Here is a 23,846-nt window from a genome sequence, read left to right as displayed (position 1 = left end):
TTTTCCTTCTGCTAAATGTGTGTGTTGAAAATCAATATAACCTAATCACATTCCGACAATAGATCCAAGTACTTAGCTGAAACAATAACTCAGTGGATGCTTTAGATTTTAATTAGACAGGCTTTTATAAGAGATGATGTCAACCACAAACTATGAGCTGTGTGGCAACTGACTTAGGACCAGATCAATGCCATATCAGATCCAGCTTTCTTTCGTTGAAGCAACCATAAGGAGACAATCCAACAATAGCATGCCTATAAGAAACAGCATTAATATGTAAAGGAGCAGCAGCTCTTTTGGGAGAATGTAGCAGTGTTGTTGAATGCAATTGAGGATAAAGGGAGTGTCTCCTAGTCCATTCTTCAAGTTAATCCCCCCCTCTCTCTCCCTCTCTCTCTCTCTCACTCCCTGAGATGGAGGATAATAAGAGATGCAATGATGATAAAAAATCATGTTGTCAGGGAGACAGGCTTGCCTTGTGGAGTGCTGCTTTTCAGAGGTAGATGTCACTGTGGTTGTATTCTTGTCACGATTCCATTGCTCTTCCTATTGAGCCACCCCTCAGCACAGACCTACGGCAGCCCAGGGCAGTCGCAGCAAATCTGCGCTAATGTACCTGGTTCTTGTTTCACAGTTTATAAGATCCAAAATCTGTCCAGGCAACATTTGCTCAATGGCACTGAAAGTGACTGATAGAAAGATGCAAGTTGATGAACAACTAGCAGAATGGATTGGGAATTACAGAATAGATTGGGAATCACAGTGGAAAAATTTTAAAATGGTTTTCTAAAGCCAATGTTTTATCCCAAGAATGAAAGTGTGAAATTGTTTAATCTGTACAGAAGTGACCTCTAACCAGTGCCCTTAATGTAAGTCTAACACCATAAACAGCCTACAAAAATGGGGATATAGGTGTATTGAATGTGGTGCTGACATTTCCTGTGAGTGTTTCTGCAATTGTAGCCTAGGCTATTTTATTAAAAATGCAAAATGACAGCACTAAACCCAACAACAGTGTGTTATAAAATACAAAAGAGCAAATTGACATTCAAGTATTTTAACAGAAATAAATAAAGCAGAGTGAACAACGTACCACCATTGGCTCCTTGGATCAATAGCCATTAATAAAGGTAAACCATTGAAGATGCGCTCTGCCTCTGGTGTAACCATGGTAACCTGCTTCCATAGCTGCAATGCTGATGCTGATGCTGAATTTGGTGGTGAAGAGGTGGGAAATCCAGCCTAGTCAAATGATTAAAACAGATACACATGATAAATATAGACTCACGAACACATGCACCTTTATTTTATATCTTGAATATAGCCTCATCAGGAAAGACTAGGCTACAGACAGTCTATGCTACAGACAAAGAGAACGTTGTAGCCTAATGTGTGTTTCTACAATCCAGTTGCTCAGCGGTTTGCAACAACCAGCCTAGGATACTTTAATTATATTCCATAGCGCTAGATGGCAGTACGTACGGTATAATCGAGAGCTGATCCCTATGCAACCAACAACAGACATGATACGACAGATTGGAGGTAACCTAACCGCCGGTAGCAAGCAGGCTTGCGGCTTGTTGGCGAAAAACGAAAAGGTAGGCTATGCTGTTTGCACGGGAACAGTCTTATTAATATCCTGCTAGCGAGAAAGTCAAGTCTGAAATAAATGTAAGCCTACCTTATTGGACGGAGCCTGTATGCGTGTATGAGAAATGTCATGAGCCTTACAGAGTAAGAGTTTACTTTTTTTCCAGGCAATGTTTACATCACCAAACATGGCATACCCATGTGAAATATCCAAGGAGTTGGGAGAGTACATTGTAACAAATGTAAGCGATTTTAATAAACCATTATGTGAGCTACGCTACGACATCTATTAGGCTAATGTTTCATTTACCTATGATCACCTGTGCACACATGTGTCTCTGTATTCACGCGCACGTGCACCCCTTTTCTATTTCTAGGCACCACCCACAGTATACTACATCCCAGATTTTATCACAGAAGTCGAAGAGCAGTATCTCTTACAAGAGGTGGAAACTAGCCCACGTCAACACAAAATAACTTTGTTTGCTGTACTTGCCATTGTAAAGAATGTGCGTAACGGATTCAAGATAACGCCATGTTCATCTCAATTCTTACATGCTCCAGGTGTACAAAGCTCCCAAACCTAAATGGACACAGTTGTCAGGAAGGAGGCTACAAAACTGGGGTGTGTATGTTTCTTAATGTTAATTTGTGTAGGTAGGATGTAAAAATAACTTGTGTAGGTAGGATGTAAAAATGTGTAAGACAAGACTTTAATGAATTTCCTTCTTCAGTCGTGCAAGATGTGTTTTAAAATATGTTAAAATAAATCTGAACCTTCCATCATTTCAAGAAGCCTTATGGGACTTTCCCTAAACAAACACACACGGCAAAGTGTTGGCTTATAATGTATTTCTGCATTAGATTTATATTTATTCCTTTCCCTTATTCTTTTCAGGTGGGCTGCCTCGCCCAAAGGGTATGCTTGCAGAGAAGCTCCCTGATTGGTTGCTGAAATACACAAACAGAATATCTGCCCTTGGAGCATTTGCTGGAAAGGCTGCTAATCATGTGCTAGTGAATGAATACACACAGGGGGAGGGCATTATGGTAACTACTGTCCTCATACTGTTGTTCACAACCCATCTTATGTTAATCCTCTTACTAATGACACTTCCTCATGGACTCTGTGATACTCGAATCAGAGTGATTGATGACATAATGTTTTTCTCTCTACCTGTGTATTTCTCTATGACCAATGTGTTAGCCACATGTGGATGGCCCTCTCTATCACCCCACTGTAACAACCATCAGCCTGGGCTCTCATACCCTCCTGGACTTCTACAGGCCCATTAGCCAGTGTGAGGTAAGCATGAGCAGAACGCCACGACGGACACACAGACAGACACACAGACAGACACACAGACAGACACACATTTGCTTACTCAGTTAACACATAACCCAAGATGATTCGGGAGACGTTTGTCTCACCCCTGGCTCCCCTGATAACTATATAGCCATGTTCACCTGAGCATGTTTTTTTCTTTGCAATGCAATAAGTAGGCATTACTTGGCTAAAACAGGCAGTTATTGAATTGAACCGCTTAGCTTTCTCCTGGTGAATTGTCACAAAAAATTGTCCTGAGCCTATGAGTATACACTAAGCATCATACCTTAGGCTACGTTTGCTGGTGTATCTCTCTTTTGTCTTTAACTGCTCTCTCATTTCCTCCTGTTTCTCCACACTCAGATGGAGGGGCCCCAGACTGAGGAGAGCCGGTACCTGCTCTCCCTGCTGCTGCGGCCGCGGAGCCTGCTCATCCTGCAGGACGAGATGTATCAGCACCTGCTCCACGGCATCCAGAATGTCTGCCAGGACACATTGACGGAGAGGGTGGCAAACCTCTTCTCTGCGTTGGCCCAGCCCGGGGAGGCACTCACCAGAGGGACCAGGGTGTCCCTCACCATCCGCCACGTACCGAAGATCGTCCATGCCAACATACTGCTTGGCAGGAAATAATGTTACTGTTGTCAGACAGGAGGAAAAAGACATTGTCAGCGCGCTCTGCATTTAGGCAAGAAGTAAAGTCTGTATGATCAGTCCTCAGCAAACACAGCTATTTTTCAAATAGCTGTGTGGACTTTGTGGGTTGTGGAATCTGACAAATTGTATCTAAGGAAAGGAAAGTGTGGGAAGAAAGCAGACATACAGTACATGATGTAAGCTGTTCCCAAACCTGTGTGGTGTGGCACCATTGATGACACTAATTTGTGAGACATCTAACTGGTAAGCTTTGTTAGAAAGCTTCAGGGACTGTGTGTGTGTGTGTGTGTGTGTGTGTGTGTGTGTGTGTGTGTGTGCCTGCTATTCCAGAACTGCAGTGCGTGTGTGCAATAGTATTGTCCAGTCATTGTTTTCAAGTAAAATGCTAATTGCTACCTAATTCCAAACTCACCCTACTAATAATGAGTATAACTGTATTAAAATGCTTTACAAAAACGTATGTGACCAGTTTGTTTTAGACCTCTTGACATGCATGCATATCTGCCAATTATTGCTGGTAAAACTAGAACAGGTTTGAACATCTGCACTTGATGGTACTTCCTAGAATGCATGCCAGAAGCAAATGTTTATATACATTTCACTTCTTGTCCTTATAAAAAATACTGAGCTGGTCCTCAGGAACCTTTTTTTGGATAAAGGTTATTTATGAAATGGCAAAAAAATTTTAACCTTGCCTTAACCCTTAATCAGAAATTGTTCTAGCACTGGAATGAAGTGTACATGAATGAAGCAAACAGGGTTAGCTTGCTAGGTGCAAGGGTAGCCTATGTCAGGAAGCTAGTAAAGCCAATCAACAAAGTTAAAGGCTAATGAATCAGACAAATAACGTGAATATTTTGGACAAGGGGTGTTTAACTTTAGTCGTTTTAACTAAATTAGGCAACATTTTTGTTTACTATCAAGAATGTGCTGTTGCTCTTGATAGCTTGCTATTCTAGAACTGCTGTGTGTGAGTGTGTGTGTGCGTGCAAACTGGTAAAACTAGAACAGGTTTTACTTGAAAATCTGCACTTGATGGTACAACCTTTTCCTAGAATGCATGCCAGAAGCAAATGTGTATATACATTTCACTTCTTGTCCTTATAAAAAGTACTGAGCTGGTCCTCAGGAACCTTTTTTTGGATAAAGGTTATTTATGAAATGGCAAAAAAAATGTAACCTTGCCTTAACCCTTAATCAGAAATTGTTCTAGCACTGGAATGAAGTGTACATGAATGTTAGTGGGAGTGTGCAATTTTATTTTCTGGCCATTGTTTAACACATAAAAATGCTTTCCCAAGCTGGCCTACTTATTGTAGAATAGCATACCAGTTTGTTTTACACCTCTTAAATATGTGTGTTGGCAAATATGCTTACAGGATAAACTAGAAAATGTTTTATTTAGATATATGTGGTTGGTGACAGCAGGCAGCAGGCTTTTCATCAGAGGTAAACAGTCAACATACTTGATTTCTGTACTTAAGTATGATTTTTGAGTATCTGTACTTTACTTGAGTATTAATATTTTTGGAAACTTGTGACTTTTACTCCACTACATTTGAAAGACAAATACTGTACTTTTGACTGCACTACATTTAAAATCTGAGCATGAAGTAGCCTAGGCTACTCGTTACTTTTAGCCACATTTGATTCTGCAAAAGATAATCTCTTGAAGTTATTTTTTTCAATAGTTTAATTTGAACTTGGCTTAATTGGCTGTGGTAATGATGGTGACAACAGTTTAATCATCAGAACATAGCCTGGGAGAACCCAGACGAACCTGTTAGCAAATGAGATTTGAGAAATGCTATGGTGTTAACCAGGCTATCCGTGATCATTGCGAAATTGGAATGAAATTAAACAATCGCCTGACATTCAACACATAGCTAGATCTTTACATTATTAAACGATAAATTATCATAATTGAGTTTTCTGGGTTTGTATTTGGCAGTGAAAATAGTTTAGATTTGTGAATAGAGAATAATGATTTAAATTATATTTTTGCATCAATTTGAACAATTGCAAAGTTATGAAAATATAGCCTAGGTGAAATGTTTGCTGGATGTAATCTCTTCAAGTCCTATGACCGACCAATAGGCCTACCCTATTAATGACCAACATTACTAGACCTACAATCAAAAGGAAAAAGACTTGTAGCTACTTCTGAATATTTTACAAACAATTACTTCTGTACTTCAACTCAAGTAAAAATCTGATTTAGCAACTTTCACTTGTATTGGAGTAATATTTGCGCAAGGTGTAGCCTATCTACTTCGGCTAAAGGAATTGTGTAGGCTACTTTGTCCACCGCTTCTCATCCTAGAATGAATTCCGTGTTCGCAGATACATTCCACACAGAATTGCTGATCCCCATTCCCCACACTTGAGTCAATGTGTAACAGCTACGTATTGCCAATGTGCAGCAGACGTCCTTTTCCTCCGCCCTGGTAAGTATCAAGCGTTCAAAGCGCAACATTATGTAGTTCGAAGTGGCATAGTATGTTAGAAGAGCAACTGTCCATATAGTCATACTGTTTATGACTACAGACATCTCGATAACATATATTTTATTGAAGTGTCAATGGGATATGGCAATCCAGCAAGTCTAACATTAGTTAGCAAGATGGCTACAACCCTGAGAGAGATGATTATTATAGCTAACTAATTAGCATTAATACAACTGCTGGATACCTTGAAGGATGCAAACTCTGATTTTCTTTGTATTCTCGACCCTGCTTTTCGCTGGTCGTCCTATTAATTAATTGACAGGTAGAAGCTATGCGAATGATTTGAAGGAAACAGGGTTAGCTTGCTAGGTACAAGGGCATGTCAGGAAGCTAGTAAAGCCGATCAACAAAGTTAAAGGCTAATGAATCAGACACATAACATGTGAATATTTTGGACAAGGGGTGTTTAACTTTAGTCGTTTTAACTAAATTAGGCAACATTTTGTTTACTAACAAAAATGTGCTGTTGCTTTCGATAGCTTGTTAATCCAGAACTGCGGTGCAAACTTGCGTCAGGCCTAATGTTAGTTGTCAGTCGACAAAACACCGTCATATGCTATTTTATGTTCATCAATTGCCATTACAGTTCATATCAATTTCACTAATAAGTAATATGTCATTGTTAAGTATTGAGACATTTACTTAAATAACGTTACATGTTTGTTTATTTAATGGTAGGTCTTTGGGTGGGACCCATTGGGGGGAAATAGTTGTAGTGGGTGTGTCAGAATCCGCTACAATGCACAATACCATAAATTACGCCATCTAAGATTACCTGATTAAATAGATTTTCTGCCTTGCTGTACGTAATACCTGTTTAAACTCTGTTGTTTCCTCTTGCTCTCGTTTTCAGATTCTGAATATAAGCCAGCTCAAGATGTTTCTTGCCAAAAGACTGATTGGAGGCATTCTGGATGTGGTCAGGTGAGCACTGAGCAGTGCATCAGATGCACATAGTATAATCAACTAGCTTGGCACAATTGTATGTGGTGATGACACCGCGGACAGGTTTGTGTTTGATTACCCCACTCATGTAAATGTTTTTTCCCCTTCCTTTTGTTCATGTCTCTACATGTTAAACTGCTAATTTATCTATTGCATCTTAGTATAAGAATGTGCTACATATTTACTCTCTTATAATCTTACTAGCATTATGTCTCATAGTGAATGTTTGCATTTCTGAAGTACATCGTTCTTTGCTTTCTTACAGCAACATCGACCCAGCCCAGTTTGTACCCTCTGACCCTGTGAGTCATGACACACATTTCCTTATAGTTCTTGTTGCACTAGTTTTGTGGTTACTGATGAGATATGTGATTTAACAGAAAGGATTCAAGCCACTTTCAAAATGATGTTCCCTACTGACAGTAGAGCAGCACTGGAATCGGTTCAGTTAGATTATATTTGTTGACAGTATTGGCTGAAATAATGGAAGTGTTCTTTTTAAATCAAAAGTGGGTTGATGCTTGATAAGGTGCATGGGAGTCCCTAAAAAGAAGCATTCCGTTTTTATGACATCTGTTTTTAGGGATTTTCTCCCTATGGGGAAGCCTTTTAATTTCTGGGAACTTTAAAGGAGAATTCCGGTGTGATATTGACCTAAAGTGTGTTGAAACATGATACCGAGTGTGAACGTATGTCTCATAGCCCATCTCGGTTTGTCCCCTGCACTCCAAAATCTGGTGCTAGTTAGCCGATGCTACCAACAGCTTGTTCAATGGTGGTGCTTCGGCATCGGGCTAGCCGTGCAAATAAATCACTGTTTTACACCATTTACGAGGCTCAATGTATCTCCACACTTCATTGGTATACTACCGAAGGCCCTGACATTTAAAACGAGACATTGAGAACTTTGAAAAAGCACTGGTAGTTTACTTACAAGACTATTTATACAGACAGTATCTTCACAAAGTTTAGCGTTTGCAGCCATCTTGAATTTAGTCACGATAAGTCGAGCGACGAGTAAGAATGAACAGGTATGATAAGGGATCAGATTCCAAAAAGAATTCAGTGGAAATGCATGGATTCTAGTTGCTGCTACTGGAAGAAACTGGAATCCATGCATTTCCACTGAATTCTTTTTGGAATCTGTCTTGTAAGTAAACTACCAGTGCTTTTTCAAAGTTCTCAATGTCTTGTTTTAAATGTCAGGGCCTTCGGTAGTATACCAATGAAGTGTGGAGATACATTGAGCCTCGTAAATGGTGTAAAACAGTGATTTATTTGCACGGCTAGCCCGATGCCGAAGCACCACCATTGAACAAGCTGTTGGTAGCATCGGCTAACTAGCACCAGATTTTGGAGTGCAGGGGACAAGCCGAGATGGGCTATGAGACATACGTTCACACTCGGTATCATGTTTCAACACACTTTAGGTCAATATCACACCGGAATTCTCCTTTAAGGCCAAAAAGGATTCCTCATCTGAGAGATCCTCTCTTTTAGGTCCATGCAGAACCAGTGTTTTATAAGGGTGTATTGTACAGTATATGAGTGGAGGATGACATTTTTGTTTCCCTAAGCCTCCTGTGCGTAGGCCCCACGCATACGCAGATAAGTATGAGAACGACGAGGAGAAGCAGTTCCGCAAAGTGTTTCAGCAGCTCGCTGGGGATGTGAGTATATGAACACCTCTTCAATTATGGCATTCACTCAAGGAAACGCTTGTCTTAGTCAATAGTTTTAATGTACTGCTATTAGTTTTACTTACTGTAGCCTTCTGCTTCATAGTGAATTCATCACTGTTACTCACATGCTCTGAATTATGAAAGCATTTCATGGTTGAAATGTTCTTGTCCCTGTGTAGGATATGGAGGTTAGCCCCACTGAACTGATGAACATCCTCAACAGAATCATTTCCAAACGTAATCAAACTTCATGATCACGATTATGTTTGATTGGTGTGGTCTGATTTGATTTGGTTCCGCTGAAATCAGATGTTGATTTTTATTTTATGATTCCACAGATCAAGGCCTGAAGACAGATGGCTTCAGTATAGAGTCCTGCAGGAGTATGGTGGCTGTTATGGATGTATCCTATATTGTGTGTTTGTGTGATAAGTCTGTGTGAGAAAGATATCATGTATCCCTGACATACTAGATACTATTCAGTTGAGAAACAGGTGCTCAAGTATAGTTTATTTTTAGTTTAGTTTAATTACTAGTGACAATTTGTTGATACATGACTTTAAATTATTTTTAGAATAAAATTATTTTACTCTGTCGGGTGGGTATGCAGTGCATTCCTATTGTAAGTCTTGCATTTGACACTAATGTTCATTCTAGCAAACTAATGGTGAATGTGAATTCTGACCTTTTGTCTTGTTGACATGTCTGTCAGTCAGCACATTTGAATGTCCTATGTGAGAAATTTGCATGTAACACAAGAGAGAAGCAATGGACCCTTAACCCGCCTGCAGAGCGATAGCACTGGCAAGCTGGGCTTCCACGAGTTCAAACACCTGTGGAACAACATCAAGAAATGGCAGGTGGGCTCCTCAACAGCAGCACTACACACTTCCAAGCCTCCTCCAGAGTAGTTCTTGCTTTTGCATTCACAGTACAGTATATCAGCCGTTTTTATTCAGTCAATTCACTCTTCATTATTGATGAGACACTCTGCACGGGTCTCATACTGTACTGCAGTGTGAGTTACGTTTAGCTCGCTTCTACTGAGAAGGGGGTAGAAAATACAAGTGTAGGCCTTCTGTCAGATCCTTCCTGGTGTTTCATCAGCCAGCACTGACGTCACACAGAGCCTGGGCTTGTGCTCATTACCATCAGCTTGTGTGCAGTCAATATCGATGGAGAACAGTATTGATGTGTCAGTCAAACCAACTCAGGAGTCTGTGAGGATCTAAGGAGAAGCATGAGCAATGAACGTGTGACTCCGGTATCAATGAGTCCTGTATGAAGTGGTTTCTGATGTTTTCTTGAGAAAGTTGTTTTGGCATGAGATTATAAAGTGGAGAGAATATAAGAAATCAGTTTTTTTTTGTACTGCGTTGTTTTCAGCAAGCATTGTGGGACCCATTATAGATGGTTGATATTATTCTAACAGCTTTTGCATGAATTAAAAAAGGTGTAATATCTGGTTTGTTAGAACATTGGACAGTGTGTTCGATATTCTTTTCATTGATACCACAAATGAGTCTTTCTCTCTGTCTCCCACTCTCTGTATAGGGTGTGTACAAGCAGTATGACGCAGATGGCTCTGGGATGATTGGTGCAGATGAGCTGCCAAATGCATTCAGGGCTGCAGGTAGGAGAGACCGAGGATAAGCCTTGACATGCCAAATATTACGGGAACATTCAAAAGCTGTGCTTTTTATCAGTGGATGGATGTAACTAGTGTGTGTTTGATTAAGGCCTATTGTGAGTGTATTTTGGGAGCAGGTCACCACTGGGGGATTTGGGAATTCATATAGATAGATGGGTAAAATGGTTCATAATTGGCTGATGAGCTGCCAGGTCCTGATTTGTTTTTTTGTATTAGCCAACCTACATGAAATACCAACTATACATGAACAAAGCAGCCTCATCAGTGTTATTATGCCTCCGCTTCGGTGGTCGCCGTGGCTGAAAGCATTATGTTTTCGTACATACGTTTCGTACATACATCTGATCATCCCAATCTCATGAACGTGATATCTCAAGAACGCCTCCAGGCACGTGCTTCAAATTTGGTATGAATGTTCTGATTACTGATGAACTGATTAGATTTTGGAGGTCAAAGTTCAAGGTCACTGTGACCACATAAGTCCCATTTTTGTGAACGCTATATCTCAAGAATGCCATAAGGCATGTGCTTCAAATTTAATATCAATATTTACTTGGACTCTAAAATGAAGTGATTTGATTTTTGAGGTCAAAGATCAAAATGAAAGGTCACTGTGACCACTTCTATGTCCATTTCTTGTGAACATTATATCTCAAGAATGCATTTTTCAGATTCGGTATGAACGTTCACTTGTACGTACTTGTACTTGAACGTTCTCTGGTTAGATTCCTTTCACCTTAATAATCTCTATGTTACATGCCTCGCCACACAAATATATGTCAACCAGAAATTCTCGGCTGCATGGAGGCATACCACCATCCACAGCAATGCAATAATTCTAGCTGATATAGTCTAGACTATGAAGGTCCAGCAATTACTGTGCCTCAGCTTAAAGGGATATTCCACCATTTGGGGAATTACACAAATCCCCCCCCCCCCCCCCCCCTTGAGTTAAACAATTGATTTTTACCTTTCTCCAGCTCATCCAGCAGTTCTCTGAGTCTGGCAATACCACCTTTAGCTCCAGCCTAGCATAGATCATTGAATCGGATTAGACCAGTAGCATCTCGCCTGCTAGCATCCCATTTAAAAGTGACTAAGATTTTTGGTAATTTTCCTATTTAAAACTTGTCTCCTCTCAAGTTAGACAGTGTAAAAAGACCAACAGAAAATCAAGGCACACCATGGGCGCAGAAGCACAATGATATCATGCCGCACCTGAAAATAGTCCCTGTAGGCTAACTTCCAGCAACAAGGTTGAGCTGCAGCAGACGAATCGGTTAGTGACTGGATTATTACACCTGAATGAGAGTATAGTTCCATGTCAAATCAGCCTAGAATATCGCCACGTTTCATTTTCCGTTGGTCTGATTACACTTTCTAACTTGAGAGAACACAAGTTTTAAATAGGAAAATTACCGGAAATCTTAGTCACTTTTAAACGTGATGCTAGCAAAAGAGATGCTAATGGTCTAATCCGATTCAATGATCTATGCTAGGCTAAAAGTGGTATCGCCAGACTCAGAGAACGGCTGAAGGAACTGGAGAAAAGTAAAAATCAATTGTTTAACTCAAGGGGAGGTGGAAAAATGAGTATAATTCCCCAAATGGTGGAATATCCCTTTAAAGCAAAACCGCTACTGAAAGCAAAGTAAAGAATGCAGGAGATTTCAGAACTAACACATCTGCTTACAGCTTAGCTATAGTGCTAAATTGTATGAAGATGAGTAATTAGTAATAAAGTACATGTTTTAGCATATGGGTGCAGCAGTAGGTATGCAGTGCACACTTTGTGTCTAGCTCTACCTTGACACAAATACACAGGTTAATTTACAACAGTGTAATAATTTATTTATTATTGTGACCCTTGTAATAAAACTACTGAGCAGTATGGCATCCAAGTATCCAAGTATGGCCTGTCACGACATGGAATTATGCAAAAAGTGTGTGCATATTGTTGTTTATCCAATAGTTTTGCATAACATGAGTGGTGTGCATATTTAATTTCATGTATGCAGGTATTTCAAGGATGCTGTCTAGTTTCTGGTATCCCTGCAGTCCTTTCTTCAGAGTCGTGTTTAATTGCTGCTCTTTTCCTCAGGTTTCCCTCTAAATGACCAGCTCTTTGACATGATCATCCGTCGCTACAGTGACGAAAGTGGAAACATGGACTTTGACAACTATATCGGATGCCTGGTGCGACTAGATGCCATGTGCCGTAAGTGAGACAACCCACACACACATACAGATACTCACACACTCACACACACATACAAACATATTCTCTAACCCTGAAAAAAAGTTGAGGCTTCTGTGCCATTACCTCTGGTGGGAGGGGTGGGTCGAAAACAATCCAAGTATTGGCCTCCAAATCAGAGAATTAGCCTATATCAGCGGAAATCTAATATGTCTTGGGTAGCTCTCTCTCTCTCTCTCTCTCTCTCTCTCTCTCTCTCTCTCTCTCTCTCTCTCTCTCTCTCTCTCTCTCTCTCTCTCTCTCTCTCATATATATATATATATATATATATATATATATATATATATATATATATATATATATATGAGAGAGAGAGAGAGAGAGCGATACATCACCCTCCAGAATTATTGGCACCTAAAAACAGGTATGAAAAATAATCTTTTGGTGATTTATTGTAATCTCACAATGACAAGAATAGGGAAAAATACAACCTTGAAGGGAAGCAGCAAATCTCATAAATAAATGAATATTTTTAACAATTATTCGCTCACAATTATTGCCACCCTTCCTTGTAATACCTTCTTAAGCCTCCCTTTGACAATAAAGCAGCTCATAATATTCTCCTATGACACCCCATACAAACCAAGGGATTTAAGACCATTCATCTTTACAAAATCTCCCCAGATCATCCAGATTCCTAGGTCCACACTTGTGCATTCTACTATTTGACTTGCCCCACTGTTTTTCTATTGACTTTAGATCAGGGGACTGAGATGACAATGACAGAAGCTTGATTTTGTGTTCAGTAAACCATTTTTGTTTTGATCTGGACATTTATTTTGGTTTATTGACCTGATGAATGATCCAATCATGATCCGCTTTTAGTGTCTTGGCAGACATAGACAGATTTTAATTGAAAATGTTCAGGTTTTTCTTGGGGTTCATGATGCCATGCACCTTAATAAAGTTCCCAAGGCCTTTGGGAATAAGCCCAACAGCCCCACAATATCACAGCCCCCCCCCACCATAGTTCTCATTAGGCATGTTTTTTTTTCAGTAGTTATTCTTCTATGTACGCCAAACCCACCTAAAGCGCAATTTTCATTTCATCTGACAAAAGACACTGTACCATTCAGTAACTCCTGCCATTTACATTTGTAATTAAATTACTGAAAAGGCTTTTACCTGGCATGCCCTCTAAATAATCTATAAGCAGAGAGGTCACTTTTGAAGATTTGGGGGACTTGGTGAAGATGATACCTTTTTCTGTCACTCTCCAACAGTGGTTCTTATGGAATTGTTTGCCTCTCTTGCCATCCTCCATACTGTGCGTGGGGGCAAGATAACCATGGGTCTTTGTACAAGCATGTTTGTCACATTTCCAGTTGATTAGAACCTTTTAATTATTGTTTTAACTGTAAATATGGGCATTTTCAACAAAGTACTTTATAACCAACAAAGTTTTTATAACCATTTACTGATTTACAAATGTTAACACACTTTCTTTTTATTTAAATTTAGTGTATTCTCTTGTCTTTCCCATGTTGAAAAATGACTAGGCGATTTAGACTCTGTCACCTTATTTTCATACCTTAGTGAAAAAGAAAGTCATGAACTACCTCTGAAAGTTAACAGACACTCTGATTAACCTAAATAAGTGTGCCAATAATTGTGAGCAACGTGTTTTTATTAAAACTATTTATTTCTTTAGGAGATTTTCCTTTTTCTCAGAATAAATTTGCTTCCCTTAAAGGTTGGATTTGTCCTCACTGTTTTCATTGTGAGATGACAATAAATCACCAAAAAATATATATTTTTTCATAGCTGTTTTTAGTCAACTTTACCAAAGGTGCCAATAATTCTGGAGGGTACTGTAATATATATGGTAATTACATTATGTACCATAGTCCATCTACTGGCACCTATCTAGCATTGCTAAATTAGCTAAATAGCTGTTGTTTCGGACGTTGGTGAAAGTAACTGACCAAATATTTTGCCTCTATGGCAGCTCCCTCCTCTATTACCAACAGTGGTACTGTTACAGCTAACATAAATACAAAAGGCTGGCAGTAATAAAGGTCCTTCATCCTTACTGAATACTGTATGTTGTATTGCCAAAGCTGAATTGTGTACAGCAGCAGAGCTGTTTCTCAGTTTTGGCAGGAGAATTCAGGCAACTACAACAAACATGCAACACTAACTGTGGTAGCAAAGATAAAAAGAGAAGTCAGTGGAATACAGTCACTATGGGGAAACGAGAAAATTGTCGAGCCTAGGCTACTACATGGTGTAAATGTCAACTACTGTAGATAGAATTCAAAGCTTTACACATTTGCTCCCTTTGGTTTATTTCCCCTGAATATGATGTTCATTATATGTATTGTGTACATGTCCGCCTCCAGTGTTTTGTTTTTAAATATGCCGCAAGATTTGTGATTTATGTGCTGTTACAACCACGATTATTTCTACATCACTGTCTCAGTTTTAACACAGCACACTTTCACTTTTCTAAACAAACAAGTTATTGTACAGCCTGTTTCCTGCTTTCCACAGCTGGTGCTGTGCAGCAAGTACTCCTGCAGCCTGCGAATTCATTATGTATGCGACTGAGGTCAAATTTGAATTCCCACAACCTGGGAATAACTCTTGTTGACCCGTTGAATTGACTATTAGGGTCATATATCAGACCAAGCTCCTTTCCACTTCTCATTCTTTCTCTATCTCTCAGGTGCCTTCAAAACCCTGGACAAGGACAACAATGGCACCATCAAAGTCAACGTACAAGAGGTAAGCACTTCCTCACTGAGGGGATTTTGCCCTTCAGATATTCATTTCTGTTTAATGGACGCCACCAATTTCCTAGAGGCAAATAATAACATGATGTAATCCTCAAAATAAATTACCATTTCTTCACGTTTTGCAATCAAACTAAAATCAATTTCACTAAGTCTTGTCCAGTTATACTAAAGATATAATTGTTTAGGTTTTTCATTTGTAGTTTATATTGATCACTATACTACATATGGAAATGTTTATTTTGTCGTGGAATTACAAGTGTCCTACTGCCTCCACTCCCCCCCTCTCTCTTCAGTGGCTTCAGTTGACAATGTACTCCTGAATACAGAAGACGCCAATAAATGGAGAAATGTTTTGTTTTCACTGCACAGCCCTCAACCCCAATCCACATTCTCAAGGCTTCTCCAGCACAGAATGTTGCTCCAATATGGCTCTGCTGCATTCACCTGCATGTTGTTTTTTTGCCTTCCTCTATATACTTTGTTTTTAGTACTTGTTTTATGCACTTTGTCTTAATTGGTTTGCTTCATGTGCAATGCTGTATTCTAGATAGCAGCAGATCATTAGGGCCTCTAAGTAGCTGTACCAATCAGGGACAGGTTCTATCTGATGTAATTAGCGTGCACAATTACATCCTACGTACGTACACAATTCTGTTTACAGACATACTCACCCTCAGATATGCACACACATACACATGCGCGCACACACACACACACACTAAAGTACAAAGTGCCATTGCTGCATGGAGCCAGTAGGTGTCGATAGACCAGCCATACAAGAATGTGGTAACATTTGCCATTGGTCACAAAATTCTGTCACTGTTGTTAATGCTCATATTTTATACCAAATAAAACAGTCATTATCGTGAGTGTGTGGATAGTCATTTCAGCCTTCAGTCTTGGAATATCTAATTGCTTTGTTTATAATCAATTTAACTTTCACCAACATGTCATTATTTCAAGTTTAATGTTATGTTTGTGGAATTCATTTATCTTTGATGGTATTGAGTGATAGCTTGAAACTTGACAAGAGGTTATAACATTGTGCTTTGTCTTGTAGTAACAAATGTAATAAAATCAGTGAGATTGGTGGGTGGGAGAGAGCTGTGTGGTAGCTACCTCAGTATCTCAGTACCTCAGCTACCACCTAACCTCTCAGTAAGAAGGTGGGGGAGAAGACGAACAGCGCCTCGACTCAAAGGTAGTGGCCATAGTCGGTACTACAGCATCATCCAGCAACATGGACGGAGGAAAGGCACACGGAGTCTGCGCAACGTTGCTACACCCGACTGTACGAAGTTTCTGGATATCCGTCCGCAGCACAAGGAACACGAAAAGCTCCGTATTGAAGGTACACTCACGGTGCTTAACGATCATTTAGATCACTTTATTATGTCTTGAGAGTTAGTGGATGTTTCCTGACTTTAGGCTATACACTTGAGGAGTCTACGTACATGTGCGTTCCGGGTTTAATGACAGTGGGTAGGTAGGTAGCTAGTAGCTAGCTAACGCTTGCTTTGTGCCATTCTACCAGAACTAGGGCAACGACGAAGATATCGAAAGCCAATCGTAATCATGAGCATGCGAGTACAATTGCGTCGTTGTACTGCGTGTTTGGCAGACAAACATACCGATATCATTGCATTCGCCGATGAAGCAATCAATTTTCAATGTTCACGTGAATTATTTTTTTAAATACATAATGATAGCTAGCATTAAGCTAAGTTACTAGCTATCCATTACCATATTAATGATAGCTAATATTAACGATAGCTACCATTAATGTTAGCAAAGTTACTAGCTATCCATTACCATTATGAAAATCCACCAGTGGTCCTTTTTTTCAAACACTAAAGGCATACAGAGGATGAATAGGTTGACTAGCAAGTGCACATGGTCAAACCATGCACAGAAACGAGGTGGTACATAGGAACATATTAAGATGTAACAGTTAACGTTAAGTCCTGCTGAACCATCATCAGTGCAGAAAATGTTCGATTAGTGATAGAAACTAGAGTTAGCTCTCATTAGTCTATACATAACACGTTAGCACCAGATCAAAATTAATCTAATGTAAACGTTACCATCATAGCCTACTGGAAGAGGTAGCTCGCTTGTCGGAGGGGGAAAAATGCATCTCTGATAAAGTGGGCGTGCACAGTTGTATCATACAACTCACGAAGTCTGTCCATTGGTGAAACATAGGAATCTGTACCATTTCGCCAAATGTAATTACTGTACCTGTGGTGAATCGTATTATTACAGACTACATATTTGCACATGTATCTGTCAGTACATCTCCGTCTCCACATTTCAATTACCCACTCTCTCTGTGTGTGTATTTGAGTGGGATTGTGTGGTGTGTTTGTACAGACATATTGTGTCTTGAAATACCATATGTTAATGTTAAAAGTCCACCACACATTTTTATTTTCAATTAAATATGATGTATTTTTGTCATAATTAAGGGCGGCATTTAGTCCTCAACTGTCTTTTTAATTGATGTGTCCACACAGGACTATTCCATAGGTCTGTGTCAGTTTGATGGGGGAGGATGACATCCTCTACATCACCGCCAGTTTTTATCGACAAGGATGGTGTGGCCGTGCGCTTCAAAAAGAGGAAAGCTCGCTTCACTTTCAGTGAGGTGCACATCCTCCTGGATGAGGTCCGCAAGAACCGCCACATTGTTGTTGGTGGGTGCTCAAAGTTACTTTGATTTAATGAGAAATGCTAAAAACATGGTCTGTCATGCACTCATTGTACAAAGCTTGCAGTAAATGAAATACATACTTATACATACATAAATACATACATTTGCCATATGTCCTATTTTGTGTTGTCATGTGTTTAATTGTTTGCATGCATGCATGCATTGAACCTCAAATGTAAGATGGTGGACTAAAGAATCTGCCAAGTAATAAAATGTGACAAACATCAAATATGATTTCCCCAGGCAAGTTTAACTATGGTGTGCCATCATCTGTGAAGAAACGCACCTGGGCGGAGATCACCGCTCGCATCAATGAGATCGGCGAGTGTGAGCGCGAGGTCACAGAGGTCATCAAGAAGTGGTCAGACATGAAGTGTGACACCAAGCGCAAAGTGGCAGGCATCCGCTCAAGGGTCACAAGCTTGCCAAAGAGGCGCTTCCTGCGCGAGTTCACTCCCACAGAGAACATCATCTGCAATATCTTAGAGTTGGACAACAAGCAGGGTGGACAACGGCCCAGTAACAGTAGCAACGGAAATGGCAACAGTGCGGCAATCGGTTTGGGTGAGGAAGAGGACGGGGCAGGGGAGGATGACGATGACATGGACATGGACATAGCGGGGATGGGCTCCCTGCACTGCTCGCCTGAGGCAGGGGAAGGGGACAGAGGGGTGGGTACAAGTGCCCTGGACTCACCCTCCACCATGCCACCCCCATTTGAAACATCTGCATCCACATCTGTGCCTTCCACTTCCTCCATGACTACGCCACCGCCACCACCACTGCCAGGTTCAAAAGACGACAACACTGAAGGCAATTCTTTATTTGATAGCTCAGGTGAGTGGTTGCGTTTTACAGTGGCCCCAGTTTTTCCCCAGTTTATCTCTGTGATTGTCTGTGAAGCTTTTTTTCTCTCTTCTTGCTCCTGGTTTGTAATGAGGCTTTTTAGTTGTGATTAGCTGTAAGCACACCAAAGATCTCTAACATGTCTCTGTTCATCCATAAAGAACACTGGTCTTGCCGACAAGCTTTTCATCCTCAGAGCTTTCACTGATATAACTGCCAGATATTCTCTACCTTTTAAGCATACCAGGGGAACCAGTTTGGCAAAAAGTTTCACATCATCACAGGCATGCTAACGACCACACAGACACCATTAGGGAAGATGCATTTTTTACCAAAGCTGTGAACTTGGCAAATGTCAGTACCCTTGGATACCTGGCTAATAACTAGACAGTAAAGCAAAGTGGTTTCAGTCACTTTGGGCTAATATTTTAACATGCTGTATTGTCCATGGAGTACATGATTGGATGATTAGATATTCTATCTTCTTCATTTCAGGAGATACGTCGTTTGAAATGAGTTTTGAAATGCCTTTTACAGAAGGTGAGTAGCACAGACTTTTTAAAGGTATCTTGCTGACAATTTCATTTTGATGGGTGATAGTAACACAGTAACACCTAACACACCACATCTTCTGTCCTGTTCCTTTCTTTACCCCTTCAGACAGTAACCAGCAGGCGGACTTGGAAGATGACCAGGCCAACACCTCACGCCTGTCCACTTCAACCCCAACTCCTACTGCCAGTGCCAACAACAACAACAGCAACACTAGCGTTGGGGCCGTGCACCGCTCCGAGACGTCCCTTTTCCCCCCTCCCTCGTCCTCTTCGACAGTTCCTCCTCCTCCTCAACCTCCGGCCTCTGCGCCCTCCCTCAGCGTCCGACCTGCCGACCGGGACCGCGCGGGCGGTGGCAGTGCCAGTGCCGTGGCCGTGTGCGGCATGGACGTGAGCCGGGCGGCGGTGATGAGCGTGGAGGAGCAGCACATGAGCAACGCGCTGCTGGAGACCGTGTCGCGCTCGCTGGAGCTGCTGGCCGAGTCCGTGCAGCAGCTGGCCGAGACGCAGCAGGAGTTCATGAGCGAGTCGCTGCGGCTGCAGCGCGACACCGTGCAGGTGCTGCGCGACTTCGCCAGCGGCGCCATGACGCTCATGCACGACAAACTCAACGGCCGGCCCGCGCTGTAGCCACGGCAACCTGACTCTGTGCCAACTAATGGTTTCCTGAACGAAGGTGCTCATTCCAGACAGAAGGTGTCCAATACTAAAGGACCGGCAACCCCCCAACAGGCTTCATGGATGTTGACAGCACTCGTCCACAACAAACTGAAACCAAGGAAACCATAACAGTCATCACCTTCCCACCTTAGCAACATGTTCCATGTTGCTAGGATGGCTCAGAATTGTCCATGTTTGACTCTGGCTGCCTTGAGTGTGGACGACCGGTATATCAGCAAAGAGACGAGAGCCCAGTGCACTGCACTAGACGGCTAACATGAACCAGCTCAGTGGACTGCTAGCACTGTTACTGCCTGAGCAGCGTGTTCCAAGGACTGCGGGATCCATAGCAACCGCCTCACCCCCTCAACAGTGTCACAGCCTGGCTCAATGGCGTGCTGGCACTGTAGCTGTGAGACATGCTCTAGCTACAACATTGGTGGACATTGGTGACTGACTGTGATGCAGGACCTATAGCACCAAGCCTGGCTCTGCCACACCACAGCTTCAGTGTCCATGTGGTCTGGGAACCCTTGTTTGTAGTTTTCTACCTCGTAGTGAAGTCAATGGCTGATCATACAGACTGGGCTGGGAAATCTGTCTTCAGCAACTACCATAAGCAGTTAGGAGAAATTGCAACATGTTTTTCACGCAAGCACCTTTCAGTGCTCAGTGTCTAAGGATGTTATCCCTGTGGTACGAGTACGACTGATCTTTTCTTTGATCAAGATTCAGTTGAATTCTTTGATCTGTTGCTTTTATGTGATGTGTTGTATAGCTTTTTTAGTTTTTACTGTGGAAGATTTTAACTTTGAACTGATTTTATAACTATTCATTAATTTGTCCCTATCAAATCAAATTCTCATCAAGGCCAAGGACTATATTCTGCTGTATTATAAACAGCACTTCTATGAATAATCCAATGGACCTGATAGGCAGGCTGTTTTAAACTAAGGGTTTCCAGACTTTAATTCTCAAAACTAAGAATTGTGTTTGAACACAAAGTTCTAAAGGTATAAGTTGTCAGCATCTGGCTGTATAACCACAGCAAGTCTCTGTAAAAGGTCATGGGGAGGCCAGACTTAGTGGGTTTCTATCATTAAAGCCACACAAGCTTCAGTGAATGTTAAGGCAGGTTCAGTTAGCTTTGGGGCCCCGTGTCTAGAGTAGCAGACTGTAATCCTGTATGACCCAGACCCTTATTCTTGTCATTGTCTTGTAAGAACGAAAGTGGCCTCTCAAATTATGAAAGTGATAGAATGTTATCTTATGGTTTGTGTGGTCTTTTTATTGACTCTTCATTTTGTCATTTTCACACGGTGTAGGATCAGTGTCTGTAATGGAACATAAATAACCAAAAATATCATTTTTGTCTGGTTATTTGCTTTTGAACAATAGAGATTCAGGCACATTGTTTTTTTATCACATAACACAGTAATTCATTTCTGTGTGGATTGTTAAAAGATATCAGTATGAGCTTGCAGTCACATAAATGTTTGAAGTATGGCTGCTCTTAACTCAGTAAAATGCTTCAGTGTTGACACTGTGTCAATCACTTATTGAATGAATAAGAAGTACAAAAATTGTACCCTTTCATTTTACTGCTGGCATCATATCACAGAATCATGATATACTGAACACTGATGTTAAAACGGCTCTGTTTAAATGCCTATCACGTGGCTACAAATGTAGATGGGTTCACTGCAGGTTTACAGTTGACAGATTATCAGGTGCTCAGTGATTGCTAGAGGGTTAAGGGAATTCAAGTTCTAATCCAGTGTTGGATTGCTGCTGTCTCTGTTCACGGGTGTGGTTCACCCAGGTGAACATAATGCACCGGTATGTCAAACGGACTTGTCTGCACAGAAGAATACTACTGAACTTTTGGAAATAACCGATACAGTATGTGAAGCTCAAACCTGTATATATGTTTTATTGGAATTATTGTGTCTTCTGGAAATCATTCTAGTGAGTTTTGTTTTATTCATTTATATTGCCCTCTAGTGGACATTGGGTCACTTGCAAATCACAGCTCCTATTGCGTATGGAGACTCTCTCAAATGACACATGAAGCACAAGAAATTATTGCTTATTTGGTACTATCCAAGGTTACTTTAAATGTTTTGCTTGTATTTTGATTGGAAAGGACAGTGAAGGTTTCACTAGCATATCCCCAGTGTTATCTTGATTTCTAATGGGCCTAAAATTCACTCTGGGTGTCATTGCCACAGTGAAATGCCTTTGAAATAAACTTGAGAGGCACGCTTTAAATAATTTACTGCTGATACAAAGATGTTTAAAATCATAGTGAAATTGTGTGTAACATGCATGCACAGAACAATCATGGCCTTTATATGTAATAAGACAAAGAGTGTTTAAAAACAGCAGTGGTAGATTATTCCATCATTGGTTTGGTATTAAAGGCCCAAAAAGCCATGACTTATTATATCATGGACAGAATTTTACATTACAAAAACTGTGTAAAGGAAAGCATTTGGTCAGCTTTTTTCAGTGGCTTTTGTTACACATTATCGATTGACCAACAGTATGGTTGATATTGCATGACTTGGAGTTTGGCTGAAGGCTGTGTGGAAGAATTGACAACAATATACCTGTTATGTCACTGACAGGTTATTACAGTTTAGGCCAAGTAAGCATTTTCTTTAAATTGATACAAACCAGCAAATTGTCCTACACAGAAGGTGAAAAGCTATAGAAATGCTAAATAAATATCACTTTATCTTTTACGGTTATTGCAATTCAGTTTGAGGATTTAAAAAATAAATTGCCATTTGACCTTATGTTATTAGGTTGTTAGTGTTGACCACTCAGCACATCAAAATATAAACCTTGTGACAAGCCACACTGAAACATTCAGACTTCAGTTGACATTCACACATCAATTTCATTGAAGCTGGAATGATTTTTCTTCAGAAATCAAGCGTGGCTGATGATAGAGTGCTTGATATTGCTCACCTGATGGAGAATTACTGAACATGTCCTCTCAGTTTCCTGACAGAGCACTCTGACCAATGATTTTAGAATGGAGCACTAGAATCTAGTCTACCTAGTTATCCATCTAGTTATGTTTACCAAGTTCAGGCTGTGAGGGTCTGGAACTAGCTCATTACGAGGATCAGTCATCCTGGAAACATTTTGAAATGCATCATGTCGGCTACGAGTGCTGGCCAGAGATTATGCACACACTGTTCCTGTGGCATGTCACTATGGCAACCATTAAAGCTGCTTGAGCAAAACAAATGCTTTTTTAACCGAGAAGGAAGACATTGGCACTATGTTGCTTGTTTCTACAACCTATTTAATGCTTATTTATCTTTGTATAACCCTTTTTACATTCATGTGAAATTTCATCTTAGTCTCTGTGCGGGTGTTTGCAGATATGAGCAATATGCGCATGCTGGCCTCATTCCAACCTTAGATTAGTCTCTGTTGTGTCACACTTGGGTGCTGCATGGTGCGGTACGGAGATGATGGACACGTACATCCACCCTCCTCTCAAAGCAGAGGGGGCTTTGGGGAGTTGGGCTGAGCTTCAAATCAGATCTCTACATCTCTCCTGTTACAGGCTTTTAAGTATTGATCATCACGCTAATGCATTAATCCTTAAAATGAGTGTGTGAGTGTGCATGCGTGTGAGTGTGTGTGCGTATGTGTGAGAGCAAGGGGCTGAGCTAAATGTATGTGTTTTTGAGCTGGAG

The 23,846-nt window shown here is 40.7% G+C and overlaps 3 protein-coding genes across 3 annotated transcripts; all 3 read left to right on the top strand.

Moving 5' to 3' along the window:
* The first annotated feature begins 1,518 nt into the window (after positions 1-1,518).
* On the top strand, positions 1,519-4,030 carry alkbh6 (alkB homolog 6). The gene is made up of 7 exons (XM_076273780.1): positions 1,519-1,598; positions 1,758-1,832; positions 1,968-2,036; positions 2,155-2,215; positions 2,489-2,640; positions 2,798-2,896; positions 3,281-4,030. Exons 1-7 carry the CDS (start codon positions 1,524-1,526, stop codon positions 3,548-3,550), a joined length of 801 nt encoding a protein of 266 aa, XP_076129895.1. The 5' UTR covers positions 1,519-1,523; the 3' UTR covers positions 3,551-4,030.
* Positions 4,031-5,917: 1,887 nt separating this feature from the next.
* capns1a (calpain, small subunit 1 a) lies at positions 5,918-16,223 on the top strand. The gene is made up of 11 exons (XM_076274700.1): positions 5,918-6,021; positions 6,935-7,005; positions 7,292-7,328; positions 8,604-8,696; positions 8,888-8,945; positions 9,047-9,111; positions 9,500-9,568; positions 10,263-10,341; positions 12,461-12,577; positions 15,285-15,343; positions 15,648-16,223. The coding sequence occupies exons 2-11, from the start codon at positions 6,959-6,961 to the stop codon at positions 15,672-15,674; spliced, it is 651 nt and encodes a 216-aa protein (XP_076130815.1). The 5' UTR covers positions 5,918-6,021; positions 6,935-6,958; the 3' UTR covers positions 15,675-16,223.
* Positions 16,224-16,342: 119 nt separating this feature from the next.
* Positions 16,343-21,493, top strand: LOC143112431 (uncharacterized). Its single transcript, XM_076274699.1, has 5 exons — positions 16,343-16,705; positions 17,871-18,050; positions 18,311-18,904; positions 19,409-19,453; positions 19,574-21,493. Exons 2-5 carry the CDS (start codon positions 17,909-17,911, stop codon positions 20,095-20,097), a joined length of 1,305 nt encoding a protein of 434 aa, XP_076130814.1. The 5' UTR covers positions 16,343-16,705; positions 17,871-17,908; the 3' UTR covers positions 20,098-21,493.
* Positions 21,494-23,846: the final 2,353 nt, after the last annotated feature.

This window comes from Alosa pseudoharengus, unplaced genomic scaffold, assembly GCF_046254945.1.
Source record: "Alosa pseudoharengus isolate Yale_2024_CS ecotype anadromous, Long Island Sound unplaced genomic scaffold, YU_APseudo_1.1 YU_APseudo_1.1_scf_8, whole genome shotgun sequence".
NCBI classification, from domain to species: Eukaryota; Metazoa; Chordata; class Actinopteri; order Clupeiformes; family Clupeidae; genus Alosa; species Alosa pseudoharengus.
Note: the sequence above shows the minus strand (reverse complement) of the source record. Positions and strands in the feature narration are given on the sequence as shown.